The sequence below is a fragment of the Bactrocera tryoni genome, chromosome 5 (assembly GCF_016617805.1).
Source record: "Bactrocera tryoni isolate S06 chromosome 5, CSIRO_BtryS06_freeze2, whole genome shotgun sequence".
Taxonomy (NCBI): Eukaryota; Metazoa; Arthropoda; class Insecta; order Diptera; family Tephritidae; genus Bactrocera; species Bactrocera tryoni.
Window position 1 is genome coordinate 59,194,676 of NC_052503.1, and position 25,269 is coordinate 59,219,944.

At 34.4% G+C, this 25,269-nt stretch overlaps 1 protein-coding gene across 1 annotated transcript; it reads right to left on the minus strand.

Moving 5' to 3' along the window:
* Nucleotides 1–743: 743 nt before the first annotated feature.
* LOC120776634 (protein I'm not dead yet) lies at nucleotides 744–25,269 on the minus strand. Its single transcript, XM_040107452.1, has 15 exons — nucleotides 24,994–25,269; nucleotides 24,813–24,930; nucleotides 6,451–6,489; nucleotides 6,243–6,381; nucleotides 5,985–6,101; nucleotides 5,779–5,927; nucleotides 5,532–5,646; nucleotides 5,391–5,464; nucleotides 4,154–4,279; nucleotides 3,758–4,090; nucleotides 3,600–3,694; nucleotides 3,452–3,538; nucleotides 3,109–3,302; nucleotides 2,316–2,453; nucleotides 744–1,870 (listed from the first exon to the last, which is right to left on the minus strand). The coding sequence occupies exons 3-15, from the start codon at nucleotides 6,465–6,467 to the stop codon at nucleotides 1,727–1,729; spliced, it is 1,728 nt and encodes a 575-aa protein (XP_039963386.1). The 5' UTR covers nucleotides 6,468–6,489; nucleotides 24,813–24,930; nucleotides 24,994–25,269; the 3' UTR covers nucleotides 744–1,726.

Genomic DNA, 25,269 nt, shown 5'->3' on the forward strand with positions numbered 1-25,269 from the left:
TCAATTGAAACGTTTCGGTAAAAGTTTTACCAATTTTTAAACAAAATTTAATGTTGGGTCTTTGTTCTAACACTTAAAACGCAATAACTTCACTTCCAATCGATGAAATGACATGAAATTCTCACTGGACAATCAATAAAGATAGCAGATTCTAACGCACCAGTCGACAAATAGATGGCGACACCAGGGGGCACTAGATTCAAAAAGTCCTGTTTACTTTGGAACACACCTTGTATATACCCAAAATATTAAGTTTAGCCTCTTTGGTTGGGCTTATATCAACACCTGACAACATTTCTCCACCTTTGAGTCACAAAAATTGCAAGAGTATAATATGATCGGTTACAACCGAACATAGTCCTTACTTGTTTTAATATACAGTTTTTCTAAAATCTGAAAATATTTTCCCGACTTTGATAGTAAAATACGAATGTATAAAATGTTCGGTTACGCCTCGACTTAGCTCTTCCTTACTTGTAAAGTTTGGTCTACACCTGAACGTATTTCTTCGTTTTTGATCCTCCAAATTAGGAGAAAATAAATTTTCGATTTAAACCGATCTTAGTTGGCCCTTCTTCACTTGTGTACTCAAAGAATATACTTACTGCATTGTTTTCTTCCCAGATAAAGCTGCATAATGTTTGTTATTTTACAGTTACGAGTTGAAAAGTTTTTTATTTTATAAAATATCTGTTCCATCTGGTTTTGATACTCCGATCAACTAAATAAATAATTCTGAGTAATTAATAAGAAAATAGTTTTTGTGCCTTTATTTGTTGTTTAATATTATGACTGAATATATTACGATTACAATACTTACAAATTTAAAATTTTGTCAAAAATTTATAAGTACAATGTTGTGCGAAAATAAAATAATTTTGTATCCTGTACTATAACAAATATCTTCCAATTTTAGACTCTTTTGCACCATTTTTCAGTCTATTTTTTAATATACAGTCTACATATAAATATTTGTAACACGCACATATACTATATATTGCCAATAATTAGTACACTTGTTGCATTTTGTCAATTCCAAGATCGCTTACTTTTAAATATAAAATGTAAATATTATAAGTGTATTTTATATTTTCACATTTGACTATTCATTATAAAACTATTCGTACTTTCAATTCTTTCTACTATAAATGCAGTGTAAACGCATAAGTAACATATATATGAGGTTTACAGAAGTCACAATTTGTTGGCGTTGTTCTTTTTGATTTAAAACTGGATGTATAATTATCAGAACAACTTTTTCAATATATACAGTTTTATATAATAATATAACATACGTACATATATGTAAATATCGGTATCAGTTTAACTTTCATTTAAGTATCCAAATTCATACAAAATATTTATTATACTCGTATAACATATATAATTGCTATGCGAGTGTGCAATCTGTTTACATCAAATTTCATTTTCATCAACTTGGGTACTAGATAAAACAGATTTTAAGAACTTAGAAACCTCAAATTCAAAATTGTTGTCATAATCGGTACTTAATTGCTTTGCCTAACGAGGATTAAGGTGACATCAATATGTAGGCACTTTTGTTTATGCGGTAGCAAAAGCTAATGCTTCTTGTAGACACTTATTTTCTTTCAGTTACTTAATGACGTCACATTTTGTATATTTGACATAAATATTTTTTGAAAATTTAGATGATATGTATACATCGCATACCATAAAATCTATACCCAAAAGGCAGCGTAGACGATTAATGTGTAGTTGCATTTAAAACCGGTGTGATCGCCCATTCGGGGAATGAATTCAAGTTAGAGTACACCACCGCACCCCACGTGAGACTGAAAACGTACAACACGACTATACTGATGACTGTTGGACCAATACCAGCGATTGCCTGTACAAATTTAAACTCATTTTAATCTTAATTAAAACAATGTATAGCAATATTTAATTCTTATAATAAGCGCCTTTTCACTGAAATATTTAATCCTTGACTTATAAATATTCATCATTTTCATAATTTATTTAGAAGCGACAATAAACTTTAAAGTTATTCAATGGAATAATGAACTCCGAACCCATATGAACATATTACTAAGCATGTATTAAGACAAGAAATAATGGAAGTATTAAAAATCGAATGTTGAGAGAGTGTCATGTTAAATTTGGTCGATTAATTAGCTAATTCAAAAATGAATTCACATCAAAGCTTGCCCTATAATTATTGTAGATAAATTAGAGTTATAATGTTTGGAACTATTCATTAGATATTTGATATATTTAATTTAAAACAAGCTTTATTAAATAATCATACCAATATGATAACTTTTATTACTTACCATGTCTTTTGATCTAATATTTGCATAACCGGCAACCAGTGCGTTAGGTGGTGTACTCACTGGCAAATGGAAAGCCATACTGCAGGCAAGACCAGCCGGTAATATCAAGTATAGAGGATGGATTTTAATTGCCACTGACTGAAAACATGTAATTTTTATAGACCTAAGGATTTTCTAATTTTTTTAAGGGGCACACCTAGTGTGAAACTTCGATTTATTTTTTATACACATTGCTAATCTCTACATTAAAAAATAACACACTATAATTTTAAATTATTATTTAGCTACAGTGTTTAAAAGTGTAGCTGCCAATTTTCAATGTAGGCGATCGGTCTATTTTTAAAGAAGTTTTTCTCAAAATAGCATTTTTCGAATTTGTTGGGAGGTAAATAATCCGATCACTATATACATATATATAGTATATATTTTTTTATACAATCAAAAATCGAATTTTGACAGGGCAAAAACTATCAAATTTTTGGTAAATTTTAACTTTTTTGAAAGCACGGACAATATCTGCTATTCGATATATATTTACATATATATATATATATATATATATTTGGTTTCATCAACGAACTAGACCGGAATCACCCCTGTGGTAAGGACCCTATTTAGTCCCGTTAGAGACCACATTTACCTCGAATTTCAGTGTGTATTCTTAAACTATGTACCTCTAAATACACCCTTGAAACTTTGAAACAATTGATACAGTAGTTTTTTTGTTTCACAAATGTTGCTTTTTTTCGGATGTCACATTAGGTGTGCCCTTTAAACAGATCGACGCTTTTACCATTTCAGCTAATACGGGAATAATAATATTTGCGATTGCTACGTTAGAGCTGAACGCCGTCAAAAACACAGCCACTAAAATCACTACCAATAGCAGAACGGGGTGGGGGAGGCTCTTTAACACAACCAGGGCGTTGCCAATCATGGAGGCCATACCGCTGACTTTGCTACCCTCAGCGAGTGCGAAACCGCCACCTATGAGATATACGTAAGCTTTTATGTGAGTATAATACTTTAAATACAAAGATCAGTTGTAATATTCATTCACACCTTTTGGCTATGTGTATAAATTAATTGCACATAAGTAATATTCTGGAAACTATAATTGCCCATAAAAAACTTACCAAGCAAGAAAATAAGACCCCATGGTACCTTTGATTGAATAAATTTCCATGTAACCAACGATGGCGTGGGAGCAGTAGTGAACGGACCTGTTAATTAAAGAGAATTTCAAAGTATGTATATTTAAGTACAAGAAACTAATTAACTTACGTTTGCATAGACAATATCGTAAGAAAGCATAATTTGCTGGCAAAACGAAGCACATGACTACTACAAATATCGTTGGCATTGAATTACGAATATCTCTGAGAAGATAAAATAACTATTTATTATAAAACAAAAATTATTATAGGCAAAAGTTCAATTACTTTGCGTTGAGCCAGTCAGCCCAACCAGGAAAAATTCCGGGCTTACGTGTAAAATACATAACAACCATGAAAATGAAAAGAATCATAACTTGAATTTCATGCGCTTTCATTGGACCCAATTCCTTATAACGTTGATCGATAACTTTTTTTGCAACATCAGCGCCATTCTGACCCATTCTAACTTCCTCAGCTTCTTTGCTTTTTGGACGGAATAACCCCATAAAGTGCCATTGTAGCCAAACGAATGTCAGACCCGTGTATACCAACATTGAGGGTACAGAATAGAACATGAATGTGGCGAAGTCCATTTGCTCCGAAGATGTTGGGAAACGACTGTGAAGTGGACATTTTAAAAATTATAAAAGAAAATAATTTTCAAAAACATGCAATGTTTACCCATCATAAATGCCTTTAAAAGTTAAATTTGTTGCTGTGCCAATAATAGTGCCACATCCTCCCATAGACGAAGCATAAGCGATACCCAGAAAGTAGCACAATGTCATTTTGGATGGGTATGGTGGTCTGGAAGAGATATATATAAGCAAATTTAAACAGATTGCAATATGCTCACAAATATAGCTAAGTATAGTACAATACATTAATCAGCAGTTAACAAGTAAGGAAGAGCTAAGTTCGGGAGTAACCGAACAACTCTTGTAACTTGCAAAGATCAAAAACAGGGAAGTACCTTCAGGTACATAAGGCCTGTTATTTATATGGGTTTAGGACCAATTTCTTCATTCTAAGCACAAATATGCACCGTTGTAAGAGCAACATGCTCTCTTATTTTTGTTAAGATAACTCACATATTGGCCGATATATTTATATTTGCGGTAAAAAGGCAACTATAAGCACTGGTTCCACATATTCAGAACATAGGGGCTTGAAAAATTTTAGTTTGACTTACGCAATTTTTGTTATAAGGTGGCTCACCTCAAATGCACTATTCGCGAAAATTTTTCTTCTGATATATTCGTTCATTCCTGATTTTTATACTGGAAAGTGAAACTTTCAAATCGAATTTAAAATTGTGTTATAAGGGAAGTAGTGCACTTTGACGTAGGAATGTTAAAGTAGTGGCAGGTATCGAATTTGGTTGAAATCGAAAGAGCAGATCCCGAGATATGGCTTTCACTTAAAAGAGAGCGATGTCACGCTCATTATCTGATTTTGATACTGGTTCTTATAAAGCTGTTTAATACTTTCTTGGTTGTACAATTAAATATCTTTTTTTCAAAATTTTTAGCCCACAGGTGCCCTTTGCCACTGCGATCCCCTGTGTCAAATCGCAGTTTTATATATGCTTTCTTTTAATGGCGTTTTGTGGGCGTCACACTGGTCCAATTACGCCTATCTACGAACTAGTCCTCATTTCTTTGCCAAGGATCATATGTACCAAGTTTCATTACATTGCCCCATTTCTATTCAAGTTGCAGTTTGCACGGACGGACGGACAGACAGCCATTCGTCTCGTCATCCTGATCATATATGTAAATATATGTATACCCCTCGATTAGTTTTAAGTGATACATACAACCATTAGGTGGACAAAACTAGTATAGTATAGTACTCGGTAGCAAAATTAATATCAAAAATAATGGAATCTCCATTTTAAAAAATGCTTTGAACTTACTCTTCTTCTGCAGTATTATTCTTTTTTCCGACAATTTGATATTTAGGCTCCTGTGTCATTTTACATAATCCTTGCTGATTGCGAAATCCAAAACAGATACATATGTATATTAAGTATTCATTTGTATTCAATAAGTATTACCGCTTGAAGTTCTTCCAAAACAGCTTGTATAATTGGGCACATCATTGCTGTGCAGGCAGCATTGGAAATCCACATCGATATAAACATTGTCACGGCAATAAGCCCAAAATGTAATCTTAAAATAAATCGTTTAAATAACTATATTACTTATAACTTATTTGCAGGCGAACATTTGTATTATCAGAGTTATCATTTAACACATTTTCGTTTATACAAAGTTTATTGAATATATCACACGCATACATACCTTCTTGGACTGCAACCAACCAACTGAATAACTCGTAATGCCAAACGCTTATGTAAATTTGAATACTCGACTGCAAGAGCCACCATAATGCCACCCATGAACATCACTAAGGTATCCTTGAAATACAACCGGCAAGTCTGGTCTGAGCTCTAGAATTAAAACGAATTATGAAGCCATCGCATACATCCTTTTTGAATACCACCTACCATTATCCCCATAATGGGAAACGCGACTATTGGTATCATAGAGGTGACGTAAAGTGGCAATGCCTCAGTAACCCAATAAACTGCCATAACCAACAGCAAATACATGCAACGATATGCCTAGAAGAGTTGAGGTTTGTTATTCAAGCCTTCTTGTGTTTTTATAGTAGTTTGAAACGAATTGTTTTATTTTAAGCACATTTTCTTAGCAATGGAAACATAATTTTCAGAGCAGATTATTAAACTTTTAATTTTACTTACGGGCGTGTTGTCCATCAGCATGACAGGGAGGGCAAGGAGTGGTGTTAGGAATACGACTAAACCCTTCCAGTGAAACGAGAAGAAATTTTTGGCATTTTCGCTATATGAGGTAGGAGGCGTTGAGGGATTCCCCACTTCACTATAATTATATTGTAAATGATATTTAGATATTTAACTGAAATACAAGTAAAACAAAATCGAATATTACATTTCCATTTTGAGCATTTATAATCCCAAGGTTTTGATCCTAAAAAGAGAAAAAAGGATAATATGTGTAGTTGGTAAAGTTATTCCAATATCTGTCATAAGTATTGTATGGTATAACTAGTAGATATTGAATATTAAATGAAAACACTCCAAGAATGTCTCTGATGAATTTTCCACAGTTTTTAGGAAAAATTACACTTCAGAAGGAACCCAAAACATCAATTTGTAAAATTTGAATTTCGAATGTTTTTCCTTGCTGTAGTGACAAAACGCTTGGGTCAGTAAACTGTTAACTCATGCTTTTGCAAATTGAATTTTTCGGGCACAATGAAGTACATAAAGTGCATTCGGCGACTATTGCGATGAGTGAAATTCTTCAACAAAGAAGGTCCATTAAATTTTTTGTGCGAAATCAAATTTCTAGTGCCAAAAGTTTATAATGTTGGAAAAAGTCTTCGGTGATAATTGTTTGCCGCGAGCAAGTATTTTTGATTGGTACAAATTATTCAGGACGGCCATTAACATCAACTGATGATCAACAATAGAGGAATCGACGATTAACAGTTAGAGATCTTACTGGCTTTGTTGGAATATCGGAAGGATCAGTAAAAACCATTTTGAAAGATCATTTGGGCCCAAGAAAAGGGAATAACCGATAGGTTTTAAAATCACTAAATTTTTTCGGAAAACAGTGTCTCGTTATTGTATGTGAAACAACGCTATGTGACTACCAGGATGTCATGAAACGAATTAATAATGGCGATGAGTCTTGGATCTATGAATACTTATTACCCGGAAAGAGACAATCAATCGATCGAATATCCTAGCAGGTCAAAAATCAAGGTTATGCTGACAGTTTTCTTTGATTATCGAGGTGTGGTGCCCTCCAAATTCCTTTTGACCGGCCAAACTGTCAATAAGGAATACTATTTGAGTGTTTTGCGTCGTTATCGCGAAGCTATTCGTAAAATGTGGCCGCGTGACTTCTGGCTATTCAGCAAACTCAAACGACTGCTCGGGGAAATCGTTTTGAGCCGATTGAAGACATAAAACGTGAATCGTTATACGCATTGAAGGCTATTCCAAAAAATTAATTTAACAGCTTTTTCGAGGATTGGAAAAGACGTTGACACAAATGTATTGGGTCCAAGGCGATTACTTTGAGGGGAAGGACATATATTTTTAAGAATAAATTAAGACTTTTAAAATTATGAACAAAGTCTTACTATTTTTTGCTTATATTAGTAAATTATCAGGATGACAATACGAGGAGTATTGTTAATTTAGCTAGCTATCAGAACATTTTTAAATAAAATTTTGGAGACTTAAAGCGTTACATAAGAAAAGCAAAATCATACAGCCAAATACTAACACTGCTATTTTAAAAGAAAATTTCTTCAACGTGTTAACTTTATTATACTCTCGCAACATTTTCTACAGAGTATTAAAGTTAAACAACACTTAACTGTTGTTTGTGAGACATATAATTAATCGATATAGCTATCGAATTATATCTACATATATAAATGGTCAGCAGCTGTACACTCTTATATAGCAAAACTAATACGGCTGTGTAAACTGACGTTGAGCAACACCAAAATCTCCATCAGGTTCGCGAAGGACCTCTCCGAGCCGTTTGATACCAAACAAGGTTTCAGACAAGGCGACTCACTATCGTGCGACTTCTTCAATCTGCTGCTGGAGAAAATTATTCGAGCTGCAGAACTTAATCGAACAGGTACAATCTTTTATAAGAGTGTACAGCTGCTGGCGTATGCCGATGATATTGATATCATCGGCCTCAACACCCGCGCCGTTAGTTCTGCTTTCTCCAGACTGGACAAGGAAGCAAAGCAAATGGGTCTGGCAGTGAACGAGGGCCAGACAAAATATTTCCTGCCATCAAACAAACAGTCGTCGCACTCGCGACTTGGCTCTCACGTCACTGTTGACAGTCATAACATTGAAGTTGTAGATAATTTTGTATATTTAGGAACCAGCATAAACACCACCAACAATGTCAGCCTGGAAATCCAACGCAGGATAACTCTTGCCAATAGGTGCTACTTTGACTGAGTAGGCAATTGAAAAGTAAAGTCCTCTCTCGACGAACAAAAGCCAAACTCTATAAGTCGCTCATAATTCCCGTCCTGCTATATGGTGCAGAGGCTTGGACGATGACAGCAACCGATAAGTCGACGTTACGAGTTTTCGAGAGAAAGGTTCTGCGAAAGATTTATGGTCCTTTGCGCATTGGCCACGGCGAATATCTCATTCAATGGAACGATGAGCTGTACGAGATATACGACGACATTGACATAGTTCAGCGAATTAAAAGACAGCGGCTACACTGGCTAGGTCATGTTGTCCGGATGGATGAAAACACTCCAGCTCTGAAAGTATTCGACGCAGTACCCGCCGGGGGGAGCAGAGGAAGAGGAAGACCTCCACTCCGTTGGAAGGATCAAGTGGAGAAGGACCTGAAAACAACTGGCGCGCTGTTGTTAACTCGGCTATAATCGCGTAAGCGGTGTCTACGCCAATTAAGAAGAAGAAGAAGATATAAATGGTCAGGATGAGGAGACGAGTTGAAATCCGAGCGACTGACTGTTCGTCCGTCTGTCCGTTTGTCCGACTGTCGGTGCAAGCGATAACTAGAGTAAAAATTATGTCGATTTTTTTAAAAATAATGTGCTTTAGTGCTGAATACGAATTGAATCTGTTAAGACCTTGGCCTAAATCCCCCATACCTATTATAGTGACTTCCGTTTATTTAGTTGACGTTTTTTCATATACTCCATACATCTCATGGAAGTTATTAGCTTGATTTTAAATCAAATATTTCGAGCAAGAAGCACAAGAAGAATATATTTGCATGTACATATAAGTTAATAAAATATCAAATTTAATTGTAATTCATTCGGTTTCTTCGAATAATGAATGTTCAATTCAGGGTTGCGAATTTTTCAACCCAAATTAAATTTTAATTTTTTAATCCCGATGTTGGGATTGGGCAAAAAGTTTGTTATAATAGCGAAAATCATTATATGTGACCTGGTCTACGAAAAGGGAGCTAACGTGCGAAAACCAGTTTTCTGGGAAACAGCTGTTAAAAAAATCTTCCATCCGAATCAACTAAAAAGTGAAAATTGTTTTTTTAACACCTAAGCCCCTTTTCCGCAGACCAGGTCACATTTGTTGTTGTAGTTGGGATGATCCGAAGATCAACTGTAGATATGTGATTTCATTTAAATATAAGCGGTGCCACACCTATAGTTCCATTTTAACTCCTGGTCCGCGTCATTTAAGATGGAAAATTTAATGTCTCTGCTGCATTTAGTTACTGATTTATCGCACTTTTAGTAGATTTTAACAACCTAGTAAAAAAGAAGGGGGTTTGCTTATCATCCGATTTCATCTATTTTTATGCACTCGCAAGAGGTATCGAAATTATTTGCCGCATTAAAATTGCGATTGGGCTAGATCCACTATTTATAAAATTGCAAGCCACAAGAACTCCTCGTTGCTGCGATCATAGTTGTGTATCTTCATTTGCCATTTGGTTATTTAGTCTTTTCTGGGAGTGGTGGTGGTCCGATTGCGGCCATTTACGAACTCGTTCTCACTTTTTGCCAAAGATCTAAATTTTACTTAAGTTACATCTTGCAAAGACATCTTGATTTCAACTCGTCTCAGCATCCCGATATTTTATATAACTCTACATATATCTATCTCGTTTATTTTTAGGTGATACAAACCACCGTTAAATGAACATAACTAGTAGTCTCTGTAGCAATTTGTTAAATGAGTATAAAAATTGTATGAACTAAAGTTGATAAAAATGCAATTTCAACTAAATTGTCCTTATTTTTCAAGGTTGTGCCATCTATTTATCCTGTACCACAGTTTTCGCATTTTAAGCCTTATTGCTTTTGTAACAATGAATTATCACCTTAGTTTACACAATTATAGAATACGAATACATGTGTTAAGTAACTCTTGCAGATACGGGGTTTGTCCGGAAAGTAATAGGACTGAGTCGATTTAAAAAAATTTATTGAACCAATCGTTAAAATTCTTTAAAAACTTTCAAAATAGGCTACTTCTGCGTCGATGCAGCGCTGCCATCACAATTTCCAAGCATTGAAGGCGTCATGGAAAGCATTCTCCGGAATAGCCTTGAGAGCCAAGGTGCTTGCCGCTTGGATCCCTTTTGTCATCTCAAAATGGATGCTCTTCATCTTTGTATTCAAAGATCCATGACTCGACACATGTGATTGCGTTATTAAGAATTGGGAGTCACTTTTACACATGTCCAAATTTCCTTGGCACACTTCCACTCGCTGCAATTTTTGGTCGTCAGTGAGCACTTTGGGACCATCTTCGTGCACACCTTGCGCATGTTCAAATTTTGATAAATTTAACATCTGGTCAATTAAATGAATACTTAGTCGACGGTCTGAGTTCAAAACTTTGCGCACATGAGTCACACTGTCGGTGTTTGTTGAAGTCGCAGGTCTTACGGCCCTCCAAAGAGGCCTGGTGCCACTGAAACACTTGCTAAAGCAACATCTAGGTAAGCCTGCTTGATAATATCAAACATCACTGTCGCAGATTTACCGGGTTCCATACAAAATTTAATCGCGTACCTCTGCTCTAACGAATGTTGCATTTTTGGGTTGCACCACTTACAGAAACACGTCGCGCGAAAATGTTTGTTCTGACTCTCCAGGTTCTCGGAGACAACTGACCAGCCGCTCGTTCGTTAGCTAGGAACGCCATCTGTCGGATGCAGTCGGTGCGCGCACACTTCCAAGTACAGTCGGGTAGGAAGAAAATAAGTCCTATTATTTTCTGGGCAAACCCTGTATATTCTGAATGGGGAGTATATCTTTTTTTTTATAATAATTATTAACTATATGGATAACATTAATTAGACTGAAATATGTAAAGATCTATTGTAGGCTCGTACCGAGGTGGAAAAAAGAGCATTGAAGTTTGCAGTTCCGAGAATTCATAGAAAACCAGGTGATCATCTTTCAAATATTTGAGGAATTTCGTTCAAGACTTTCAGAGACGAAAATAAAAGCTGGAATGTTTATAGGTGCTCAAATGGTTTAGCGAATAGAATAAATGGAATCGGTCTACAATTTGGTTTTTCACCTAATCATTATATTAAATTTATTCTTAGGTTGAGTTTATGTTACATTATCTCATGTGAATGATTTTAATATAATTTTCGTTAACCCTAAATTATCATATAAGTTAGTAAGATACAATTTTGATTGTTTTGCCAACACCAAAATGAATTTTTCCACCTTTGATCCTTGTAATTTGCGATTGTGCAAAATATCCGAACTTAGCGCTTTCTTACTTGCTTAGATTATTCACTTGAAAGAAAAATTCAGGAATATAAGGTTTTAATTTCTTGTAGCGTTAGAAAATGGATACGATTTACATGCAAAACTTTATTAATATCTTGATCTTGTCATTCTCTTAACAAATCGACATGCTGCTCAAAAATCTTGCTTATACCTGTTCTTGAAAATTTTGAAATGCAATTCTCACAAACAGAAGAACTCTTCAACAATAACTCCACGATTATCCTCCTGCCGCCCAATCGACACGATGGCCTCGATACCTACATACATACTCGAGAACTCGCATATTGTAGTTTTGTTCACCTAACGGTTGTTTGTAACACCTAAAACTAAAAGAAATAGATATAGAGTTATATATAAATGATCAGCATAAAATGACGAGTCGAACTCTAAGTACGTGTCTGTCTGTCCGTCGTCAGTGGTATACGGTATACGGCAGTTGAAGAAGTATATTCTAATGGTTCAACACGATCACCATGTAGCTGGTGCATTGGCTTTATGGGGAATCTCCTGCAAAAGCACTATTTTTGGATTTGTCCTTTGATTTTTTCCTTCTGGTTATTGGTGATTTTTAACTAGTCTTCAAAATGCGAATTTTATTCAAAGCCTGAATATATACGAGTACTATAGTTTAAATATTTATGTACATAACAGGTATGACTGGTAAATATTGAAGTTATTATTCGTTTTTATTATAAATTTTAAAAATATGAAAATAAATGTAATATAAAAAACCGTAATTACGAAAAATGGTTTCAATGATATTTAGACGTAAATCGCAGAAATTATGTAAACTTTTTTGACTGACTGGTAAGAAAAATATGACAGCATATAAAAACTGTTGGACATATTAGGAGGTAAACAATCCAATCAATTTTGTTAAGTTCATCGAGATATAAGTATATATATTTTCGATCGTATTTAGAAAAATTTATATGAATTTCCATACATACATGCATTTGTAAAGTTATATTTATACTATATATGTATAGTTCATACTTACATAATGTATAAACGCATGTGTTACTTTATGTGTAGATATAGTTAAATTCCCACAATTATTCATTAAGGTCATCTTAATTGGGCTTTCGATCGGAATTTTTTTCAATCACAAACCAATTTATTGACCAGTGGCAAAAATATCGCGACAAATATAGACGCATATTTTACATATGTATGTGTGTACATGTGCATAACGCTAAATAAACTTGACTGCATATAACTTGCTCCATTCAGTGATAATTGAAAGCACTATTTAATTTAAATGAATGAACGAATGCATATTCCATTTTTTAAATTTAAATGCATTGCATATAGATAAATACATGTGTATATAATATATTTATAAAAATATAGACATATTTACATACAAACATTCATATAAAAACTTCTGTAATATTAATTTATTTGTTTCGTGCTAGTTGTCAAATGTGTGTACAATTCATAGTGGATAGCCAGCTAAGTACGTACATTTAGACAGGTACCCCGCCAGTATGGCTGAACAGTGAAATACTAGAAATACTAGTTCATTAGCCGCTGGTAACCATCACTGGTTTCCTTTCCTTCCTTGTTTATGTACCTACTTTGACTTTATTATTTTTTTTTACCCCTTTTAAATGAAATTAACATTTTCCTTTCTCCATTCTGAAGCCGAATTTAAAATTAGTTAAGTTAGCCTCTCCATATTTTAAAACAGTGAGTAATGCTTTAAATGCCCCACATACATATGTATATTTAAATGGAGTGGTTATGCAATTGCTTTTCGCAATTTGTACTAACTGTCACGTACTCTGTCAATATTACTCCCATTTTTTTGTTTACTAGATGCTCTCATATTTGCAAGAATTTATTCAGAGTTTATATGAAACATAACGATATGTTCGCTCATTATCTCTCGTGAACTACTGATCCTCTGGATTACCTCAGTGCCGTCAATGCACTAGTCATTTTTTAAATGTAAAATCACTAGTAGAAACGCACTTAGTTATATCAGCCGCACCGAAATAAGTACATATGTACATACATGTGTAAATATTTACAGCGCGTGACCACTTAGTCGTCACATCGATTCCAATATATTGTATAAGCATATCTCTTGATGTGTATATCTGTTGACACCTGCTTACGTATCTAATACCGAGTGAGTTTTAAAAACGACATATCTACAAGAATCCTCATACGATAAAATATGGAAGTAACTACATATATAAATAGATACATATAAATGTATAAAATACACTGCACGTTCATAACTTCTTATATTTTTATTTTGACTGATTATATAATCAATCGATGACGGTGGCAAACTCGTAAAAAACTAAGTTCGAAAATACTTGTACTTACCTAAGAACACTCACCGCCAGCAGCGAGGACAATCAGTTGCTATATTTATGCTGGCGGTATAAAAAGTATAAATAAAAATATTAACACAAATATCAGACGGTCATTTTTGTATTAGTGAATGTTTTTAAATGGGCACGATAAAGGGTTACGTAACTGAACAATGCTGATGCCCATTGGAACGTCGATTACGCACATGACAAAATGTGTATATATATGTATATATTTATTTATTTAAGTATGTATGTGTGCTAATAGATAGGGCTGCTGTCAGCTTAGTAAAAATTGTTAAGATATTGTTTTGGAAATTGGTTCATGAATAGATAGAAAAAAGGCTTGTTATGTGCAGAGGGTGTGCTTAGTAAACAATACAAAAAAACTAAGAATGGAATGCACTTTGCTTGGCAGTGGTACCAATAAGTTGCTGATTGCTGTAAATAATTGGATAGTTTAAGAAGGGTAGAAAACGTGTTGAAAAATAGCTAGATCAACACTGGATCAATTTGACCGGCGGAGTTAAAGGGAGCAATGTAACGTTTAAATCGTTGGAAAAGAGATATCAGAAAAGTTGCAAAATAAAATATAGTCGATTGCGTTAATATGCTGGACATGACAAACTTTACGTGAACGAAAGAGTTTAACATTTCGAAAAGAATTGAATAAACATTTTCTGCTCCTTCACTAGATGTTTTCTATTGAATTGGTGAAGATAACTTCTTTGGAGAAAGATGATGGATTTAGTACTCATTGTTTGCCATTCAATAAGCAACGATAATAAAGCAATGAAAGATCTTCATCGTAGCGTAAGCTTTTCTCCAAAGAGCTAGCATCATAGATAACTTGATCAGAATCTCTTTTCTTGCTCTCTCGCTTGTCAGCTAGCAAGGCACCCTGATCTGTTTTCTGACCTGGCAACAAAACACAATCAAGGTGCCGTCAACCAGCAGTTAGTGAAAAAGGCTGGATGCCAGAAGAGCAGCGCTATAATTACTTGACGAAATTAGTGTGAAATGAAATTTCATTGAACTGTGCGAACATATTTTGGCAAAATAAACGTTTATGTAAATTACTTAATAATTTTGCATATTAGCATTTATATATGTATGCATTTTCAAAGTGTTTAATTTAGTGTTTTGTATAATTTATTAAATACCCATTTTAATATTTTTCAGCAGTGGCATCATTGGCAAATGTTATAAAAAATGCGAGTTTTGACAGCTCTCTCTCGAACCAAAGAGTCTCGTATCAAGTTATCTATGGCTAGCATAACAAGTAAAGAAGGGCTAAGTAAGTGTGCAACCGAACATTTTATACTCTTGCAACTTGCAGGAATCAAAGCCAGGGAAATACCTCAGTGTAGTATATACTATATAGTACACTAAATAACTCATACACTGACCGACATAATCGACATAAGGTTTGTTAGAAAATTTAAAACCATTATATGTAATATGTGGGAGTCGGGGTAGTATCGACATGATTTAATCTATTTACCATTAACATGCCACACGCTAAAATTATTTTTTCTTGGATGTCAAAAACTACCTCAAATATAAACATTAATCATATGAAGTAAAGTCAGCCGGATATTCGAAACTCCTGATATTAGTCATATAGGGGCTAGGTCTAGTTTTCGCCAACTTTTATACTACTGTGATCAAATTGAAAGGTTAATTTTGAATTTATACTTCGCGTGTTTTTCGAATCGATAATTTTTCTCATTAAGTTGGTAGTACTGTTAGTAATGTCTGAATTCATTGAACAAAGAAGTGCGATAATGCACCATCTCATACCACATTGGTTATTCGTGATCATTTCGCCACATTTTCAACTAATATCGTGCCGCAACCACCGCATTCGCCTGCTTTACCTTCGTGTATCTTCGTGTATCTTCTGGCTATTCAGCAAATTCACATGACCACTTCGAGGACACCGTTTTTACTCATTTGAAGATATAAATTGAAGATATAAAAGCTAAATCGAAGAAGGTTCTGATGGCCATCACGACGGAGGATTTTTCCAAGTGGTATGATGACTGGAAAATTAGTTGGTATTGCAGATCACAGTAGTATATAACCCCGTATCTAGGTTTAGGTGATACTAACAACCATTAGGTGAACAAAACTATTATACTCTGTGGCAACATGTTCCAAGAGTATAAAAATAAACCAGAGCAAATCTTTACGAAATCTCTGATAGTACCATAAATTGTGAGCACAAATATATCCAAAATCGATCTTATATTTAGGCTAGGGATGCAAAAAAAAAACATCGATGCATCGAAGAAAACCGAAGTTTTGGACCTTCTGATATGCATCGATATATTTTTCGATTGTGATTATAATGTACTTGCACTATTTATAACGTTTTCTAAAGAGTATTTGAGTGCATCGGCTTGTGATAGAGAGATAATTTATAAAGTTTTTTGAAACATATTTGGAGCAGCATATACTAGAAAATAATACTTCAATAGCAACGTTTACAACATTATATTACATCTATAACTGCTTGCACTTTATTACTAGGATCGCGCTAGGATTGGCAGACCACCAAAAAATTTGCAAAAAAGTATATGTGATTACCCCTCCTCTATTCAGATCTGAAAACAACGTAAAGTCACTTAACCTTGGTAGCACATAAATTTCTCGTACTTGTATACCTCATTTTGGTAAAAGAAATTTTCAGTCTCACGAAATTGCTCTACTACGATTAATTTTATAGTATATTGTGTTAATTAATTATGATAGTTTTTCGCACATCAAAGAGATAAATTTCATTACAGATGCAGGTAAGCGTACTGTAAATATACTTCCATATGTATGGTAAGTATTGTACCTGTAACGGCTTGACTATGGCGCTATTTATCAACATTTTGTGATGTCGATAACCTTCCTCCCTAAGTACAATTAATGTGTTCGATGAACGGCAGCACATACGGACAAAAACGCAAAGAAATATTTATATTTATAAACATGTGGCATATACTCAATTCAGTTCAGTTATCAATCTCAATTACGACCTCTTTAATAACCTTAAATGTTCGTATCATCGACATTTTAAAACCTACTGATTGTTTATATGGCACGAAATTCTTGATTGCTTTTGAGTGGACGTAAACATTAAAAGATCTGTATTTTGTACTGGGAAAAGACTTGTTATTAGAATCCCGATTAGATCCCGTTAATTGAAATCTATATACCGCAGAATGCAAAGCACATGAGTACACATAATTCACGTAAGGTAAGACTAGATATTTAAACACACCGGTAGTAACTTTTATCTGCCGATCTGCTTAACAAAAAAAAAAGCTGTGCTAACAAACCATAAAAACTCAAATAAAAGCCACTTCTTGGCTTCTTGGCGAAATGTATAACTTGACTACACGTGTCTAAGTTTTATAAATCAATCAGGTTCATACTAAGCAATTCGCGTGTGTTCATACTATTGAGAACAAAAATTAGGAAGTGTGAATATTCTTTTTTTTCAAATTTGGCTCTAGGTGATAAAGCAGACATTCCGAGCCGGAATTTTATAATTACTTTCTTATATTAGCTCATTTATTACAGAATAAAATCAAGATAGTTTGTTAGAATGTTATTATCACACCTTAATTAAGATCTACTATTTGAAGTGATATTGCCACCGTCATAAGTACTAAACGCGTTTTTCCAAAGTCTTACAAGAATAAATTTGAGTAAAACATTAAAAAATACACATCTAAGCAACTCACTGAAAGCATTTGTTTAATTATAAGAAGAGATAAGAAAAAAATCATTTATAATAAAATTTAATTCATTTTCATTAGTTCTGCGCACCAAGTATTATGCAATAGCGTTGGCACACGCGTTTTAAAAAGTCTTCTAAAGTTGAGCATGCTAATTTGCGGTGATTGAAATATCACCTCATACGCAGTTAATAATAAACTTGTTGGCAAATACATGACATTATTATTAACATTTTCCATTTAGTGTATTATCAATAAATCTAGTTTTTTTTTCAATTGTTGCTAACGCAGCAGAGTAATTTCATTTTCAACACTTATATTTGCAGGGCCGACGCATTCATTGATAAGATTGTAAACCAATTTCTTTACAGAAGATTGCGAAAACTTTTGATACATAAAGTAGACAGCATACAGAGATACATATGTATGTATATATGTATGTATAATTGGCGAAACGTATGATCTATTCGCAATCTTTTAAACTGATATTTAAAACTGGTGACTTGTGGTACAAATGCATATATATGTACATTTGATTACCCACACATTTACTTACTGATGTCGTTTATTTATATTTCTTTGTACTATAAGAATTGATTATAGTCTGATTTGTATGTCAAATATAGAGTTCTACGTATAGAATGCCTACTCTATGCTTACTTAGAGCAAGAAAGAAATGACGTAGCTTACAGTAATGTTGAAGATTGAAATCTACTAGCAATTATGTCTACTCAAATTGAAAAAGATTCCTTTTTATTATTATTATTATATCTTAAATCTTATCGATTTGGGTATATGGATAGGTAGCAAATGGGTTATCAGCGTGTACCTCTGGCGTCATATGACAGCAGAAGTGAGTGATATTCACGTAAGATAATGATTCCTTATTTCACCATCATTGCTTTGATATGCTCAGCGTTAATGACTAAGTTTCATAACAGTAATATTACAATAAAAATACTCAAACACACAGTATTTTTCGAGCTTTCTACATAAAGTTCTGTAGTCTGTCTGCAATAAGAATGAATCTTATTGCGACATATGTACAAATGTACGTATGATTTGCGTTATACTTGAGTTATAGAAATGTCTATATTCATGCATGTGTGCATATGTAAAAGAAAAGTGCCGAAAGTTTTCCTTTAAAAGTATCCGGGTGTCCGCAGAGTGGACGCTGAAAGCCGAGCAGAGCGTAAATGCGCGTGTTGCGTAAACGGGAAACCTAGAACCCTAACAAAATAAATAAAAAAGCAACTGAAGTATGTATGCACTATACATATATGTAAGCATTATGTACAGATGTCAAACAGATGCTGTACACTGTGATTACAATATAAACCCTTGTACTATATATTGAAACAAGTCTTCCCTATGTTCGGGTGTAACCGAACATTTTATACGCTCGTAACATGCAACGAGAAAATTATTTTCAAATTTCAATAATTAGTTTTGCTCATTATTACGTTCAAAATATAAAACCGTTATATAGGGAGTGGCTAGCGTTATAAATCGAATTCACCCATTTATGTGGGGAGGGTAGGGATGCCAAAAATATTTGCCTTGATCGATTTGGTTCTTATAGCTTAAATAGTTTAGGAAATATGTTTATTAAACTTATTAGTGAGCGGGGCCATGCCTACTTAAAAAAAGTTTCTACCATAGAGGTCCTTCTTATATCGTTATTGTGAAACTTAGTTATGGCACTTTATATGCCCCGGATAATGGCGTTTTGTGAGCGTTACAGTTGTCCGTACCCATCTAAGAACTCGTCCTTTTTTAGCCAGGGAACACGTTTCATTACGATATCTCTATTTTTACTCAATTTACAGCTTCCACGGAAACACGGACAGGCAGACATACGGATTTCAATTTTTCTCGTCATCCTCATTATTTATATACTATGTAGTACTATATATGCTATTCTTTCTATATCGATTAGTTTTAGATAATACAAACAACCGTAAGATGAAAAAAACTATTATACTATTTATCAACATGTTGCAAGAGTATAAAAAAGTATGATAGTGAATTGAATGAGGTTCATTATTTTACGTGCATTATTTTATGTGCATTAAAAAACTCTGTGAATATTTAGTTAAGGGATCAATGATCAAAACCAGCAATACTTTAAGCTGTGCCTGCTGTGTTACCGTATCGTAAATATTTGATTTGCTTTGTGAATATAAATAAGGTGCATTACAAGGATTTATACCGCGACTGCCCCATGCAGTTAAGCGTCTGAACTATATTTTAACATTAATGCATGCACGAATGTATTTTCTTTAAAATATGCGTACGAAGTGCCGTTGGTGAGTAGTTCCTTACCTAAACCAAAGGATTTTAATGAATAGAGAAGGCGCAAATATTACTCAGTGTATAAGTTATATTCAATATAAAATTGAAAATATATTCTCGAGTATACCTGAGTAATGTCACAAGTTTGTGCAATCAGCCTAGACTTTTTCTGCTGTTAATTGATCCTTTTTAGTGATCGGAATATCACCTCCCACCTCTCCTTAAACAGTTAAGGTTGGTCCAAATATGTGGTGTTTTAGTGAAATTAAGCGAAAATTCTTGCTTAAAAATTATGTGGCTTAGCGCTTAATGTAAATGAAATCGATTTAAATCTTGGTGCAAACCTCACATCCCTAATGAATTCCGATCCTCTAGCTGAATTTTTGCACATCATTTCAATCTCAACTCTTTAATTGAGTTTATGTCAGATATGTCTTGTTTATGGATGAAATATATTTCGCTGACGGTAAGTAAAATATAGTAATAAAACTAACTTAGTCTATGACATACTATATAACATAACACATAAACAAATTTTGTTAGAGTTCATTTACTATTTCGTTACATTGATGATATTGATATCATTGGCCTCAACAACCGCGCCGTTAGTTCTGCTTTCTCCAAAAAGGTCTAGTAGCGAACGAGGTCAAGACGAAATATGTATCTCCTGTCATCAAACAAACAATCGTCGCACTCGCCACTAGGCTCCCACATCACTGTTGACAGTCATAACTTCGAAGTCGTAAATAATTTCGCCTATCTTGGAACCAGCATTAACACCAACCACTATGTCACCCTCGAAATCCGACGCATAATAACTTTTGCCAACAGGTGCAACTTCGGACTTCGTAGGCAATTAAGGAGTAAATTCCTCTCTCGATGAACCAAGACCAAACTCTATAAGTCACTCATTATTCCTGTCTTGCTATATGGTGCAGAGGCATGGTCTTTTGCGCGTTGGCCACGGCGAATTTCGCATTTGATGGAAAGATGAGCTGTATGAAATATACGACGACATTGAACTAGTTTAGCGAATTGACAGACAGCAGCTACGCTGGCTAGGTCATGTAATCTGAATTAACGAAAACACTTCAGCTCTGAAAGTATTCGACGCAGTATCCGCCGGGGGAAGCAGAGAAAGAGGAAAACCTCCACTCCGTTGAAAAGAGCAGGTGGAGAAGGACGTGGCTTCTCTTGGAAACTCCAATTGGCGCCACATTGCGAAAGGAAGAAACGATTGGCCCACTGTTGTTAACTCGTCTATAACTGCGTAAGCGGTGTCTACGCTAATAAGCAAGAAGAATAAAAAATTAGAGTATATAGTACGTTTAGTGGCAAACCGTGGAAGTAACGGCGAGTTTGTTCGGAGACCGACCGGAGCTACATTGTGTTGTTGGGTCTGACAAAATGATGGCAACCAGAGATAAAGAGAGGCCCAACTCTCCTGGAACGGGTAGGTTTTGGCATTTGGTAAAATACATTTTAGCATTTCTTCAAGTTTTAGTAAACAATGATTGATTGATGAGAATATAGAAGAAATAAAATAAATGTGATAACTTTGTACTTTTGCTATCCACATTCCTAGATTATGGATGACACACCTAAATGAATGTATGTGAAAATTGATTTTAAAGTATGTAAATGTATTTAACATTATATCAAAGTCAAAATACTTAATTAAAAAATAGTCTGATACTATTCATTGGATTTTAAAACTTGAGAAAATGAAACACCGATATTATAATTCAACAATATATAATTAACAGCAATTGAAACCAAATATAATTATTTAAAAGTTTAAACAAATCACTGCTTAATAATCCAGTCAATTTACAATATGTTCAAGCATGTTAAAAGTAACATACTGAAAGTCCACATTATTCCGGTAGGTTGAAAAGTTTTAATCGGGGTCAACGATTAAATTTAAGACGCTTTAAGCAAACAGTTGATGCAGTCAAAAAAAATATACACATTTATTTTCCAATTTTAAATTGAGCTGTTCTTACTTATGAAATGTTCTTTAAGAGTAGAACCATTCAATACTTTTACGCCATTTTATTTCTGATAAGCATTGAAACAGCTGTGTAATTAGAAGAACTGTAAGTTACAGGTTGGCTAGAATTCTTCAGAAGTTTTTTCAGGTCTGTTTAAGTAAGTATTTTAACCAACACTGAATTCACAAATTATAAATATTTTTAATTACATAGCACAATGTTATTCATTTTCTATTTCAAGAATTATGTTTATTAAGTTTTGAGTTAAAATTCAAAATTTAGCTGTATAGGGAAATACCATTCAGAATCAAATGGGCGGGGCAGCAGCTCCTTTTGATCTTGATATGAAGCCTTGTAAGATACTGGAGCGAATGGAGCCAAAATAAGTTAGTACAACATGCTTTACCAGTATCGTACAAGGGATCCAAATTAAAGGTTAAAATTAAAATAAGAAAATTCCGAAACACAGCAATTGCAGTGAATAATGGCGTGGTTTTCTTCACACCTTCCAAGTGCTTCTCAAAAAGTATATTTCTAAGAATTCTAGTGTTTACTGTAATAAAGTGCTAGTAAAATGACACCAACAAAATGCAATGCTTTGTTTAACCGTTTCCCTATTAAATTCACTTAATTTTGTAGATTTTTATGTAGGTAACCTACAAAAATTATTCGAGCTGCAGAACTTAATCGAGCAGGTACAATCTTTTATAAGAGTGTACAGCTGCTGGCGTATGCCGATGATATTGAAATCATCGGCCTCAACACCCGCGCCGTTAGTTTTGCTTTCTCCTGGCTGGACAAGGAGCACAGAAAATGGGTCTGGCAGTGAACGAGGGCAAGACGAAATATCTCCTGCCATCAAACAAACAGTATTGCTCTTGCCAACAGGTGCTACTTCGGACTGAGTAGGCAATTGAAAAGTAAAGTCCTCTCTCGACGAACAAAAGCCAAACTCTAAAAGTCGCTCATAATTCCCGTCCTGCTATATGGTGCAGAGGCCGATGAGTCGACGTTACGAGTTTTCGAGAGAAAAGTTCTGCGAGAAAATTATGGTCCTTTGCGCATTGGCTACGACGAATATCGCATTCAATGGAACGATGAGCTGTACGAGATATTCGACGATATTGACATAGTTCAGCGAATTAAAAGACAGCGGCTACGCTGGCTAGGTCATGTTGTCCGGATGGACGAAAACACTCCAGCTCTGAAAGTATTCGACGCAGTACCCGCCGGGGAAGCAGAGGAAAAGGAAGACCTCCACTCCGTTGAAAGGACTAAGTGGAGAAGGACCTGGCTTCGCTTGGAATATCCAATTGGCGCCACGTAGCGAAAAGAAGAAACGATTGGCGCGCCGTTGTTAGCTCGACTTTAATCGCGTAAACGGTGTCTACGCCAATTAAGAAGAAGAAGAACCTACAAAATAATTTAGTTACTCTAGTTTTAGGACGATCCACCAGGTCGATTACTTGCCTTATATTTGAAGTGGGAACGCCGCGCTTCAGTTAACTTCGAAATGTTTGAAGTATAAGGAAAATTCACATAAAGGTGTCATAAGTTATAAGTTTCAATATTTATATTTTAATTTATTAAAAAGTTTAACATTTTTTACTTACATATCACGTAGTCATATATTTTATAGAGATAAATTTTGCAGCAGTGGCAATCCCGCGACGAAAGTAAGTAAATATTAAAGTAGAAGCTACATGTATTTAAAGAACAAAATGTACCCTTGCCCTATCATACGTTTGTACAGACTGACTATTATAATACATACATATAAAAGTGCACAAATATAGTATATATAGTCGTATTTATGGTACATATATTTGCGCATTGCTTACGCCACAAATTGCCGCAGAGCGCTTTTCAATACAGCCGGAGAATATATGTACATATACAAATATGAGCATTAACGACCTCAGATGTATTTTCTTACAAGTATCTGTACATACTTTAGTAACCAGTGAACTGAGTTTGTTAATTCTGAAGGTATCTAAGTATATGTATTCTTTTTAATAACTTATTAAGCATTTCCTATGAACGCAGTAACGGAATTCAATATATTCAATAGTGCTGCTGATTCAAATAAGCAGGCTCTGCTGTATAATTGCACGTATGTTTATACTCATATTGGTATATACATATGTACATAGTATATCAATTTGTACAATATGCAAGTATATACCTAGACATATTGTAGGTAGACATGCACAAATCATAATTTGTGTAAAGCAAACATACACGTGCCACATTATGTGATTCATTCAGATAAATAGAGGATACAAATGGAAAATAATATTTCAATTAAAAATACAATAGCCATATCAATTAAGTAACACATATTTTCCTGATCAAGAATTTCTCACATTTGCATTTGGTATATGTATAGTATATATGTACATATATAAAGTACAAAATCATGAATGTATCGCGGAAAATGCTCAACAATGTATTTTTTCTGTTTCATCAAGTAAGAATTTTTTGCCATACATATTATTTCACAATTTAACACTGTCTGGGCAGCCATCACGCACGTCTCATCGCCAAGAACAGCTTTTATAAATCAAATGCACGTTTTCTTTAACTTTACCAGTCATGACAAGTATTTTTCACTGAAAATTATACTTACTTGCCGCTTTGTATCGAATAGGTATTGGTGCGAACGAACGAGCACTTCTCCACAAATATCACTGCACTTTTTCACAATATTTCGACCAACTTGTTGGACGCCAGGAAATGTATTTTTACTAAAATTTTGGAGGGAAGAAATGTTAAAATTGTGTTCACTTCAGTGGCAACACTAAACGCACCAAAATTAAACAAGAAAGCTTGACTTTTTTAAACTGCTTGAATAGAAAAATGCAAACAACAAAATGCCCCTATATTATTACACTCTTTCTGTTTTGCGGGTACACACGAAAAGCAGGAAATATTTGGAAAATGAAAATATTTACCAAACGTCAAACTAGCTAATCGTAATAAAAGTACAGGTAGACGACGTACGCGGATGTGGTTGCCAATGTAGGCGATGATTCGGTGTCGACACCAATATCGACAACTGCGAAGGCGACGGCAGTTAGCGAAGT

Coding starts and splice junctions, on each gene's coding strand:
- LOC120776634 (XM_040107452.1), bottom strand. Junction 4,091..4,153: donor TTTAAAGGCATTTATGATGG/GTAAACATTGCA, acceptor TCCACTTCACAG/TCGTTTCCCAACATCTTCGG. Junction 1,871..2,315: donor ATATTAGATCAAAAGACATG/GTAAGTAATAAA, acceptor AAATTTGTACAG/GCAATCGCTGGTATTGGTCC.